This window comes from Leuciscus leuciscus, assembly GCF_965113295.1.
Source record: "Leuciscus leuciscus genome assembly, chromosome: 8".
Taxonomy (NCBI): Eukaryota; Metazoa; Chordata; class Actinopteri; order Cypriniformes; family Leuciscidae; genus Leuciscus; species Leuciscus leuciscus.
In genome coordinates, this window is record NC_138732.1 from 12,005,256 (window position 1) to 12,019,867 (window position 14,612).

At 35.9% G+C, this 14,612-nt stretch overlaps 1 protein-coding gene across 2 annotated transcripts in view; it reads left to right on the forward strand.

Annotated features, from left to right (window-relative positions):
• Positions 1-1,233: 1,233 nt before the first annotated feature.
• The window catches only part of ldb2a (LIM domain binding 2a), a 58,745-nt gene continuing 45,366 nt past the window's right edge, over positions 1,234-14,612 (forward strand). The window contains exon 1 of one of the 2 annotated variants that reach the window (XM_082177882.1): positions 1,234-1,497. In XM_082177882.1, the coding sequence (XP_082034008.1) occupies positions 1,366-1,497 (132 nt within the window). In that variant the 5' untranslated portion in view covers positions 1,234-1,365. The remainder of the gene's footprint in view (positions 1,498-14,612) is intronic. The other variant, XM_082177881.1, reaches the window with a different exon arrangement.

Consider the following 14,612-nt stretch of genomic DNA (forward strand, 5'->3'; position numbering starts at 1 on the left):
TGCTTCAAGGTCTTGATTGTGGCATTTCTTTGAGGTTTAGAATCCAGTATTCCTGTAATTCTTTTGTCTTTATGAATTTAATAAAGAACTCTGTCTCGTATTCTGTCCAAACATACTGTGTCATCTTTGTCAGGTGACCTGTAAATGCAAAAAACTGTTTCCATTGCAGTTTTGCGAAATATTTCTTTTTCAAAGTACCTAAAAAACAACCACCTCAAGCGAGCGTAAAAACTTTGTTGCGATAAATGGGAGTTTTTGCGAAATTGACGTGTTTCCATTGGGCGTATGCTTGACCAAAATTGTAAAACATTAAAAACCCATGTGACAACCTACACCCACCTGAGATTTGTTGTCATAAGAACAAGTTTAAACTTGACAATACGTGGCCTTAAAGTCACTATAATCAAAATGGACTATTCTTATTTTTATGGAATACTGCAGTAGCCTATTTATTATAAATTATTTATCCATGCACATCATTATTTTTATATTAAATTATATGTGTCTTTGTAATCATTAATCAAAAATAACTTCCCCGCTTTCTTGCAGCCACATCTCTTCTCTTCTCTGATGACGTGTTTACTGGCGCGAGGGCGGGACAACCTGTCATTCACATGACATCACAGCAATAGCAAACGACAACGATCAAACAATCCATTAAATTTCCGATGGACAAAATCAAACATTGGCCTCACTGATCTATAGAGAATCATTATACAGTTCATACAGTTACCTACATTTTGTCTTGTTCGAGAAGCTGTTTCACTCGGAAATACGTCACAATAGGGAAGAAAATACGTATCGCAACTTCCGTATTGACTTCAATGTATCTATTGCAAGTTTACCACAGTAAAAAAATTATAATAATAATACGACTGGAAAGTTAATCTGAAGGATAGGCCTATAATTCACAAATTATCATGTACTACTTTATAGTTTTGAACTAACGTTAAATGCTTGAAACTAACTCTGGAGAAAACAACATTTTAGTGACCTATTGACAAAGTCCTCCTAGTGAAGACTTCCCCGTGTGACAACTAGCCCCGCTTGAACACAACTGACACGCTAATGTGAATGTTGCCGAACACAAACATTAACATAAAGGCCAGTTGCTTTTTGGTGGGATGGTAAGACTTGCTTGGCTCACCCTCAACAATGTTCCAGTGCAGCCTGCGGCTATCCAATGAGAGCCCAGCCCTCCTCCTCTGCTCTCCTCCTCTCCCGCCTCCTCCGCGCGCTCTCATCTCTTCGCTCCGCGTGCAGCCAGTGACTGCTGCTGCTGTCTCGCGGCGTTTGGAGATCCTGCACGCGCGCTGTATGGATGCTGAATCTTCGGCGCTGCTGTAAACGCGACACGGAATCAACATGTCCAACCCTCCGCACGACCCGTTCTACTCGTCCCCTTTCGGACCGTTCTACCGGAGACATTCACCGTACATGGTGCAGCCTGAGTACAGAATCTATGAGATGAACAAACGACTTCAGTCCCGGACAGAGGTGAGTTTGGCATCGCTCCACATGAGACAGTGACAGCTGTAGTTTGGGAAAAGTTATGCTGGCCAGTGCTTTTGCAAAATTATTCGCACTTTACCTGATTGCACAAAACTAAGAGTGTGAACTAAGTGTTGAAACTATAGCATATGTTTTAGTTTGGCAACTGGTTGACTTTGTAATCACTGTAAGTTGCATGGCTGCACAAGTGTATTGTGCATTGTGATGATCTTGCTCAGCCTCAGACCACTTGTATTCGGGATAGTGATTCCTCAAAATTCCAATGCACTTCCACCATGGAATTATTTCCAGCTTCGGGTGGAAAAAAGCGCATTTTAATATACATTTTCAGAACATAATGCGCATTTAGGGACATATTTCAGACTTTCTGGTGAGCTTTTCTGAATTTACATAATTTAGGCGCTGCGTACAGAATCAACATCCACTTTGATCACTTATTAAAATCCACGTGGAGTAAGTTAATGAACAGCGCACGAGCGCAGAGGAATGATGCTTTTCTATTAGAGCAACACAACTGTTTTAAATAAATATTTTTATTTAATTAATTTCTACTATAAAAACTATACAATTGTGGGTACTAATAACCTGACTATTAGTTTAAATGATAAAGGAAAAGGATTAAGTGTATACAAGATGCCAAAAGCACTTTATGAAAAAGCAGAACCGTTTGGCGTGCAAGAGAAAATGAATAGTCCCACAAACTTTGCTGCAAAAGTGAAATCAGCACTGGAATGAAAAGCATTATTTGATTTGAATATTTTGAATGCATTCAGAACTTAAATGTTTGCATGTTGTCATCCACACCTAACAGTTTATTTTAATAATTATTAATAATAATAATGAATATTTTGTAGGGGGAAAACAAAAAAATCATGGCAACATAATAGTCCATTTGAATTTATTGTTCACTATTTTTAAAATAAATGTCACATTCAGCCAATTAATTGTTGTCAAGGCAACTACAGATTTCTCATGCAGCACATTTTCAATTAACAACACAAAATATTTGAATCGTCATCATTGTATGCTTTTTATGACTCACGGGAACTCTGCAATCTTTGCCTCTAAAGGAGAGATCAATTGAATTAGATGTAGGCATGTAAACCTAAATAACGGTGATAATGAACAAGCATAAAGATTATAGTATCACCACACACAAAAAAAGAACAGTGACAACAAAAACAGCATATAGTTAATACATTAAGCAAACAATAAAAATAAATCTATAACAGTAAACACTTAATTTATTCATTCTGCAGTGCATGCTGGGAACTCACATATATTGTTCGATATGAAGTTGTTTATTCTGACAAACTCTGTTAGGCTAGTTGGGACAAAAAATTTTTAACAACAGTTTAATCACAACGAAACATAGACTATATGCACTTAAAACACTGTCAGCATTTGACATCCTTTATTGTACTTTTAAAATATCAGTGAAACATCTGTAAATGATAGCTGTAAATATTTGTGCTGTGACACAGGGACATGTCTGTAAAGCTGATCCCAATGGGAAATAGTCATGTTTTCTTCAAAGATCCGCTGGTTATAATGCAAGTCTTGCGACCTCTACCTCCGTATTCCACTCAACTGTCAAAAAAAGAATATATCCAATTATAGCATTTATTGCTATCACAACCAGTCTTGCCCATTTGTGATGTCATAGACAGAATTCCCTTAATCGTCCCATTGAAAAACAGCATTAAATATGCTAATGATGGCACTGGTGCCTATCGCTGTCGCAGTTCTTACACGTGTGCCTCTGCTCATGTGTTTGATGGAGGTGTTGTAACTTTAAGGAGACCTGGCCTGTATTGCAGAGTAGGGCTGCAACAAACGATTATTTTGATAATCGATTAATCTAACGATTATTAGAACGATTAATCGACTATTCGTCGATTATTTCGCCGACTAATCAGTACGTTTGGAACGATTATTCAGCCTTTTTAATTAGTTAAAACACGGAGTTATACATATTCTAACTATAATATAAAAAAAGAAAATCACTTCAGCTTTTGAAATGGTTGTTTTAAACAACTTTGAGCAACTAAACAGGTCATTCTCTTTAAGTTTTCAGATTTCTGTCCAACTCAAATCACACACAAATGCTCTCTAAGCATTGTTTAAATATTCTGTTCTCTTTCAATAGAAAAAAATAAACAAAAAAAATTATCAGCTGCATTACAGACACACTTAAACTGCAAACAATTATTATAAGAATCTTTTTTTTTTTTTTTTTATTGATATGACAATTGAGCTGAGCTGACAGAGACATTCTCATTCACCTTTTAATTTACAGTATAAAAAATTAACTGACATGATATTCTTCATAACATCTCCTTTTGTAAGTCTTCATGAATATGTAACAAAATACAGGCAAGGGATAAGACTGTAATAACGTTACCTAATAGAGCTACAATAATAAAAACAGCCCGACTCCTAAGCTCGATCAAGCTTTATTCTATGCAAAAATAAATCATCACATTACTGTAATTATATTATTATTGTTAATTATTATTGCTATTATTAGAAGTATTGCATTCTCTAAAAAGAGATTTACTGCTAGTTATTTAGCTTCAGCTGGAGAATATTCACCTCTCACCGGCTCGTCTCGTGCCGGGTTTTTCCTCTTTAAGTGTTTTAACATGCATGTTGTGCTCCCGTGAAAAGCAAGTTCCGCCTTGCATGTATTGCATACGACAGCATTCTTGGTTTGCAGTTTTGTGAAACTTTACACACCTTGCTAGTTCGGATTCGTTTGCACTCCGTCATAATTCGCGCTGTGTTTTCTTCTACCGCAATAGCATTTGTAACGGCTGCATTACACTCTAGCGCTACAGCGCCGTAGCGGTCAAATCGCGATATTGCAGGCCCTTACATTAGGTCACGTGGGATCAAACGACTACTCGACAACAAAGATATTTGTCGACAATTTTTTATTGTCGACGTTGTCGACAATGTCGACTAATCGTTTCAGCCCTATTGCAGAGATGCAATGGAACAACATCTTGAATAATGCATAAGCAACGGCCCAAACCCTGTAGACTTCCACTCTGAAACGGCACTTACCAAAGAGCCTAATAAACATGTGCCAATATATCATTTTAATCTTCACAACCTCACTTTGGCATAAAAGGGCATTTGCTAAGATTAAATCTTTATGTGTGATCGATCTTGATAAGATATTTCATTGTGAGGGTAACAATGAGTTTAGTTGACAAATGTGATTTGTTTCTGGAAACTGTTGCAATCTATGCAGCTCTAAAGGGGTAAAAAGAGAGAAATACAATTAAGAAAAAGAAAAATCACTTATTTTTATAGAGATTTGTTTAAATAATGTTAAAGTTTCAAAGTATAATTACATTTTGTGTAGATTAAGAACTTTTTTCTCATTAAAGGGTTAATATTGGATAAGGTTTCTGAAATTAATAAACAGTGTTATTGAAATCAATAATTCACTCACTCAAATAACTGAATTGTATTGCATTGCACTTAAATAGACTTTGGATGAAATACTAGTCAGTTCATGCTCACCACTTAGAGTACATCGTTCTTGACAAATTTGGAACAAACATTCTGATGTCTCGTTTGCTGTTTTATACCTGCAACATGTGAGTTTCATTGAGGATTCTGTTTAGGGTGGAGGACTCGAATGAACAAATGTCTTTGCTCTGTGCACACAAATCCATCTGGCAGACGCTAGAAATGTTTGTAAAAGGTCTGATATCTTGTATCCTTCTTGCAAATTGAAGCTTGTATAGGTCTAGTGCCTTGCCACAGCGGAATAATAGCACAACGCTATTGCTAATATCTTTGCAAACAATGAGCGCAATGTTTATTAGTCAAGCACGCGGATGTGCATTTGAAGCCAGTGTTATTTAGCACAGATTTTAGAAGGGAGAGTTCCCCCACAGCCATCCATCATGTAGACATCCAGACTTTCTTAGTTTAAAAGCTCCAGGCAAACACTGAAACAACAGGGGGAGCGCAGTGCTGAAGTAGCCACTGTCAAACAAAGGTGTTTGATAATCACTTGGCTCTATATTTCTCTGCATCAGTCATTTAATGACTGTCCAATAAGTCTAACTAATCTATATATTAGCGCTTAACATGGGAATTAAGCTCCACGGTGCACATCACTTGACTGGAGTGAAAGTAGAATTGGACAAAAGCAGGAAAGAGCTCAGGAAAGCTAGACAAGAGGGCTCAAGAGTCCCGACTCTTGACTTGAGAGTTCTCAGTACAGAAACTGGTGATTGATGTATTTTATTGTCCAAAGGCTAAAACTGTTCATCCCATTTGCTGGCAGCAAACTAACTTCAGAGCAGAGCAGTTAGTGTTGCGTTTTAAAGAGCACCAGAGAGTTTGTCACGGAACGCTAGATAAATGAACTATAATGAATTAAAGGTGAAATGTGTAATATTTTGTTGAAATACTTTCTGCTAACCCAGCCTCACAGAGACAACAAGTCATTTATTGGTTGATTTTGTAAACAATGTGATTCTATGGTGCTATCAAATCATTGCTGTTTGTTTGAGCATCACAATTGAGCTCAATCGATAGCTTGAGTTTGGGGCGAGGCTATAGATCTAGAGCTTTACGGTCCTTGTGAAATCCAAATGGACGTTTTTAGGCTTTTAGTATGAAAATATATATATAAAATCTGCATTTAGAAGAAATATGCATTCAATATTTACTGTCTCTTGCTGCATTCAAAATCGCATACTTTATGACAAAATCAAAACTTACTTCTGATTCACCAGTTTGTTTACGTAATCACGCAATTCTATGATGAAAACACCCAATAATGATGCAGATGTTTAAATGTCAAAATCAAATAAACTAGTCAAAATCAACTCACCTTTTTACATAAACCATGAAAAACCATAAAAAAAGCTTTAATTTCACTCCCTCATTCAAGTCAAGAACTACTGCCATCAGATCACTGTTATATTTTCAATACTTTTTATTTGTTGTACTTTATGCTTTTCAGCAAAAGACACCAGAAACATACTACCTCAGCAGACAGTCCTTAGCATGTCAGAGATGTCCGAAAGACTGTTCTCAGTTCAGTCTGAGCACTCTTGGAGTGCTTGATTGAGATGGCAAAAATGGGCATCATTCATAGGATCATATTCTCCTGGATATCAGCTCATTTTGAGTAGGAGTGACTGTCAGGCACATCCGAAAGTGAGTTTTGATTGAGTAACTTGTAGATCTGTGCAGACTCGAGTTGCGAACTGTTTCAGACAGTTCAGTCCAATTTGGTCAATTGGCTCTTCCAGTTCACTAATAAGAACCAGTTCAAAAGAATGATTCAGGACATCGCTATTGCAAATATGGCTGCCGAATGAACTGACTTTCCTTGAAATGGACTTTGATACTTAGTATAGACTTTGTCTTAGTTACCATGCTTTTTTTGCTGAAAAAAATTGTCATGGCTGACTGAACTGAACAATGCTATAATATAAAATAGCATGCTTTTTCATTATGCTGCATCCACGCCGTTTAGGTTCATTTTGACTGCTGTATCAGCCTGCGCTGCATGAACAAAAAAATGTGTGCTCCTTTAACAGAAGCCATAGAGTTTGCCTGTTTGCCTTGAGGCATGCATCCTGAAAGAGCATCAAACATGTTTTCTGCCGTTTAAAAGGTTTGCTGGATAACCTGCCACATAAGCATATGCAAACAAGCATGCTGGTTAACATTCAGAGGAGGAGTTTTGTCGACCTCCGCTGGTATAAGATCATTAGCATAATGCGTCTTAATATTCACAAGCTCCGAGAGAGTGAAAAAAAGAAGAGGTCGCCAGGCAGAAAACAAATGAAAGACTTGCTATATTAATATGTCTAATGCTTTTGGAATGGGATGCATTTATGCAAAGGAGCGGTGCGAGTTCACAGCGGGTTTAGTTTTGATCTGAGGGCGATCGATAATGCATTTCACTGTGGAGAAACTCAGTATCAAAGTCCTCGAGGTAAACCAATCATCGCAGATCTTCCACAGTCCCATTAGAGCTTAAAATGGCACCAAATGGCAGATCAGTCTAACCATGTCCATCATCATTTATATTACATGCTGCTTAATTGATTTTGTAGAAAGCAGGTGATGGATAATAATTGAGTTTTAAGAGCACATGAAAAGTCTAGCATCAATTGACGTGCCCAGATGTATGAGTTTTGTTAAGCAGTCAGCCATATAGGACTGAGATCTATCTAATTATTTTAATATCAGTGATACTATCAGATTAATACACATGTATCATCTGCATTTTATTTTTTGTAGTAGCAGTGGACTTAAACTTTATTTTGCACTCACTATGGGACGAATATAACGCACAACTCTCTTATCAATTGGCTGCATTATGCAAAAACAGGTTATGGGGTCCTGGCTTATATGTGACATATTACATTGAAAACAAAACAGAAGTAAAACATGGATTCTCTGGAACAATAAGGTGGCGTTCAAACTGGCAGGATACTAGGACAATAGTCCCACCTTTTTCCTGCGGCTTTCCCAAAGTTCCTTCCAGGCTACACTGTTGCGCTGATAACAGATAAAGAGGGATCGCCCATTTTGACCAACTTCCTGTTTTTAGACTTTTTCTGTACAGATCATATTTTTGATTCCTTTTGTCCAGCCCTGAGTGATGATGTTTTTGAGGAGCCATAAATGTGTTATCATCGATAAAACAGTGAACACAAATAAAGCAGTTCTCTGCTGTCAACGTTCTGCATGTGTTGGTTTTTACTGCACTTCATCAATATTCGGATGGGTTGTGAATGTGAACCTTCATGCATCTTTACCTATTTGCACAAAAATTGCTGAAAATGCTTTAATGTTGTGTCAACTACAGCACAAACATGCATTTAGAAATATATAGACTACCATTCAAGACGTTTTAATGTTTTTGAGTCCAAGGCTGCATTTGTTTGATTAACAAATACAGTAAAAACAGTAACATTGTGAAATATTAATACAATTTAAAAATAACTTCTATTTTAATATTTATTTAATGTAATTTATTCCTTTGATGTCATAGCTGAATTTTCAGCCTCATTACTCCAGGCTTCAGTGTCACATGATCCAGAAACCATTCTAATATGCTGATTTGGGCTCAAGAAACATTTATTATTATTATTATCAATGCTCAATGCTGAAAACAGTTGTGCTGCTTAATATTTTGTGGGAACTGTGATTATTTGATGAATAGAGAGTGCAAAAGAACAGCATTATATATATATATATATATATATATATATATATATATATATATATATATATATATAATATAATGTATGTGTGTGTATATAAAAAAAAGTCTGTTATTTTTTTATCAGTTTAATGCATCCTTGCTGAATAAATATATGAATTTCTTTTTTCTTTTTTTTAAAGCCTAACTGACCCCAAACTTTAGAACGGATTGAACAAACAAACAAAAATACATGTTGGCACAGTTCTGGAGTTGTGTTCAGTGCTGTGTGTCATTGAGGGTGAGGACTTTCTGAAGGATGTTAGTTCACTTCCCCGTGCCTTTATTGCATTTGCATAATTCAGATCATGTGCACTTAACCTTATACTCAAATATTATCGACATTGTTCTTAAAACAGCAGAACAAGGACAAGCAGACGAGAATAGCTTGCTAAAATAATACCCATAAATGTTGTTTATGCTGTCTTTGTTTACTTAAATGAGGTATCATGAATTGATGCATGAATTGTTTACGTGCTTACTGCCATTTCTACTGCGGTTTTGGCTTGTTTACATAGTTAGTATTCCCTGAGATCTGTCGGTGGCTGTCACTGATGTAGGTGGAAGAAGTTCAACAGCAGTTGTACAAACCCTGCACATGATTGCCCACACACAGCTCTGTTCAGCTCATCAAAGACCTTGTGTACATTTCATGAGTCCTGAAAGGTGAGTCTAAATGGAGTCTGCCTGGCTAAGGACTTTTTAAATGTCAGTTTGCAGATGTGGATATATAAGGGCAATTTACACCAATTCCCACGTTGTGTGAGCGATTAGGTTGCCTTCAGCATCGCACCATTCAAAACAGAAATGTTGATTCTTCTCGTAGTACTATTAATGCTGTAACACAATGCCGGAATTCATTCTAAAATAGACTTATATTTAGGTGGTTAGGAAACACAGCTGTCTTGTTCAAACGTTCACAACAAACACCAACAGGGTGAACACACTGATCCAGCACAATCCAACAACCATTGGAAGCTGGTGTTTGCCAAGCTATACATTTAAATTTAGATGATGGCAGAAGGGTTACAGTGTTAGATAGGGTTACAGTGTTATTCTTATCGATTCCTAATTTCGATTCCAATAAGGTAGAAAACAAACAAACTTAGTTATCATTTACATTTATTCTAAATCAAAAAATTTTAAACACAAGTAAACACTTAGTAATTACAAAAGCACAAATAAACAAATTTGAAAAAAAATTATTTTTTTGAAAAAAGAATTACAACTGAACAAAGATACTGTTGAAATAAACAGTGTTTAAGATTTTTAGGTAATTAGGTACAGAAACTGTAATCAAATGTAAAATAAAACTGCACTTTATAAATAAAATGTACATTACAAAGATAGTTACAAAAGTTATGCAGGCAAGAGAGAGTGAATTTTCCCTTTGTTTTTTGCTGTCTGATTAACGTTATTCTAGAGACGGCAGCAGACAGTGTTAGGCTGTTGTCAGTTTAAGAGCTGCACGGATCACATGCGTTTTCTTTGTCAACTGTTTACGTTCACTTTAGACATATTTTGACTTTTTTTATGTGTTTTTGTCCATTCAAGTGCAAATAGAAATTTTAATTATCCGATTCCTGACCAAATTCCAGAATTTGAATAGATTTTCGATACCCAACCGTGCAAGGTTATTATTGTAAACGAAAACTATATTACAAGGAAAATATTTTCATAATATAAAATAAAATAAAAATGATTAATGAATTAAAAAAATATATATATATAAATAAATGCTAACAAAAACTAGCCTGACTGTTGACATCCTATTGTTTTCCAATGCAAACAGTCTCAAACAAAAGTCATGAAGATTAAGCTTACAAATTTTTGGCAAATCTAGCAAAAACATTTTTATCCGATGTGACTTACATTGCATTTGTTTGAATGAAATAAATATGTGCAGCATTAAAACTGAAATGAAAGTAATTTTGGAACTTTTTCAAAAATCCAAATCCAAATAAAGATAAAAACTAGTGAAATTGTTGAAAAAAACTGACTGTGTGTGTGAGAGGTCTGTTTAAAACCTACCCTACGTTGACATTTTTTACCTTGACCATCTTCTTTGAAAATGTAAAAATGCAGAATGTTTTTGTGATGGCTATAGGTTTAGAGGAGAGGTCTGATCCTGGAGGGCCACTGTCCCCAAAAAAACGTGTGTGTGTGTAAAAAGTTCAGTTAGTTGTTGTGTCTACAGTAGCTATGTGTTGTAAAAAGCACCTGCTATTGTTATTTACCAAGGATATGGGACGTTGTTGTTTCTCTAAGCTCTTGGATCTACCATAAATCTGAGTTGCTTGGCCCCTGCGGAATGGTGACTGGGTCGAGAGCCACCATTGGCACATTGATGAATCCCTTTAGACATTCCAATCAATACGGCTTTATCTTCAGGCAGCCCGTGCAGACGCCCATGTTAGTTCACCTGAGGTCCTGAAGGACTGATCTGTGCGCAGTACATCAAAGCTCACTATCAGCTATAGCATGCTAGACAGCTACAATCTGCACTGGAGGCAGGAACCTCTCATTTTCCATGTCAGCTACAGATTACTGATCTATAGCCGACTCTCTCTCTTGGCTGCAGTGTTATATGTCATCTTTATCAAACATGATCTATGTCTCTGAAATGCAGCAGCTTTGGTTTATTCCATCAGTCAGTCAAGAGCACAAAAAAAAAAGAAAGAAAAAGAAATACAAGAACAGCGCAACAGGGGGGCACAGATATATCACTATAAATGCAAATCACATTGCTAGGGAACTTTTGTACAGTATAAGAAATGATCCTATTCAACTGTTAAAAATCCAGTCCTTCCTTTCCAACTTTGGCACATCACACACCTGTACGCAAGTTTACGGATACTGTTTGCAAGGGCTGCTGAGGCATTAAATAGGGTTAATTAGTGCAAATGGGCAATCAGATTTCCTATCGATTGTGACGGTACAGATTGCCTTCCAGATAAATGAAATCCTATAACTCTGAGTCCTGGTGCAGATACTGATAATGCTGTTAGCAGCCATTAATGCTCTTCCGTAATTAGCTTATATCAAAGTAATTAAAACAATGACAGTGTAAAGTAATTATGTTACATGCTAACTCAATATTTCGTCCATGTTATCTCAACCTATATGCTCGATATCTTGTTTTCTCAGCATAATGGAAGACCCTTTCACCAGTTTTGTACTTGTGGGTCATTGTCTTCATTATATTGAAGTGATTTCACTGAATGTCTTTTGTTGATTGTGATTTACAAGACTAAAATAGGGATAAAAAGATAATAGATTATGTAATCATGAGATATTTATTGTAAATATATATATTAACATATAATATTAATTTATGCATTTTATTATATTCTGACCCTTTAAACACTTTAAAAAGCTGCTATAAAAATATAAAAATAAAAGTTATTATTATTATTATTAATGACATTGAAAATCAGTTTCTTAATGTAATGTATGTGGTCACCCATTTGCAGTTTTCAAATTTAAAATAACTGTTTTCTATTTTAATATATTTTAAAATGTAATTTATTCCTGTGATGACACAGCTGAATTTTCTTCAGTGTCACGTGATTCTTTAGAAATCATTCTAAAATGCTGATTTGGTGCTCAAGAAACATTTATTACTATTATCAATGTTGAAAATAGTTGTGCTGATTAATATATTTGTAGAAACTGATACATTAATTCAGGATCACTTTTGATAAATTGAATGTGTCCTTGTTGAATAAAAGTATTAATTATTGACTGACCACAAATTTTGAACAATAGTGTATATATAGTGACCATAACAAAAAAAAGGTCCACTCCATAGTCTAAAAAGGCTACTTAAACTATTACTTCATCAGTGTTATGCACTAGGACGTAACCTGAGGTCAAAGGTCGTTGGTGGTGACTGTACAGCATTGATGGATCCCCCTGCGGGCCATTGACCTCAGCACCAGGAAGATGTTGAAGTGGAGGAGATCAATGAACACTCAAAGAGAGCAGTCAACACCTGCTGATACAAACACGGTTTGATAAACTCCGCTCAAGAGCATCCATCAATGAGCTGCAAAGAGATATTGAACTGCAGAGAGCTCAGGGAGTCGTGGGATTTCAATCACAACTACATGATTGTCATGCAATATGGCTAAAAAGGAGATGACACTCACTGACGAAAGGAAGAAAGAAAGAAAGAAAGAAAGAAAGAAAGAAAGAAAGAAAGAAAGAGATTTGTAGGGCTGACTTACGATTAATAACGATTCATCGATTTTAATCAAACTTAATTTTGATCAAAATCGATACTTAAATCCCAAGATTGATTTCTTAGTCTATGCTGTTTTCGGTTGATACGTTAACAAAACTTCACTAAACATTTGAAACAGTCTCAGCTTTCAAATTCTTTCACTTTTACCTTAAAATTCAAACAATAAATCTTTAATGTGGCATGACAGATCGCTGTAGTGCCTCAGTTCAAGCGGCACGTGAACCGATCACCTCTTCCTCGTTACTTAGTTATAGCACGAAATAAACTTGAATGAACATCAGAAGGTATGTTGAAAGAAACAATACAACTTATTGAAATCTCTTATGTAATCGCTTAATCAGTTTTTTGCAGAAAGACGTCAATAAAACAGCTTGTAAACAATGTCACGTAATGTTACATTTACCTCAGAAAAGCCATTCAATGACCATAGCGTATTAGTCAGCTCGAAAACAATAACTCTAGAGAGGAGAATTTTTTATTAATATATCCATTAGATTCCATATTCATTATATTCTTGAGTAACATGTTAGTGATGTCTCATTTATTGAATGTTTGAATACATTTGTAATGAAAAGCTTTTAATTAAAGTTATGACAGCCACCATTAAATAATTTTTATTTATATTGCAACAACGAATTGGAGAACCATTAAAAAAGTTGATATAAAAACTTAATACTAAATAATAAAACTTATAAACAATTTAACTGTGCAAATTAAATGTTAGTGTACAAGATAACATTTGAGTGTTATTATATCTAAAAAATAAAGAGAAAATAAATTTGAACTGGTTAATTTTAACCTAATATTTTAGTGATGCACCAAATGACAGTATATTTATAGTTTACAAAATAGTTTATGGATCAGTTTTTGGATCAGAATCTAACTGATTCATGAAATCTGTCAATTGGCCTAGTGATTAAAGAAAAGGAAGGTTGTAACCTCAAAGATTTGCCAATCCACAAGAGACCAAGATGGGGAAATAAGCTAAAAATGAAGAAAACATGACTATCTGATGAAGTCATGCATCCTGCTGAGTGTGACTACAGGTTTATTCACACACATACACATGAAAACACACATACACAAGTAGAAAGCACGGAAAAGAGTGTTAGCCAAAACTGTGTGTGTGTGTCATGGGTGATAGTGCTGTGCTAACAACCAGCTGTGTTGGACAACATCAGCCTCCTGCCTTATTGAATGGAAAAAGGTGTCAAAACTGATCATTCACTTACAACAAGTGACTAAGACAGCAGATTGTAATAGGACACTGACTCACTCCCAAAACACGGAGCAGATGAGAACGCTTTCTCAGCGCTGGAAAACAGCGCTTCTCGAATACAAGACTCGGGAGTAAAGGTCTCCAGGGTCGGCCACTGTGGAATGTGACGCTGCCTGAAGTCGACAGCCCTAATTGTAAACATCTGAGAGGGCTTGTGATCTGTCACCAGGCAACATTGGCTAGATGGCAACGTTGGCCTAAACGACGTCTGTTAGAATCAGAGCTCTGTCAATCACAGGATGCCGTGGAGTCTAATTTTACATACGCTGAGGATGTTCTGAGCTAGCGTGCCCATCTGATGGAGTGGCCTTAATTTAATTCAA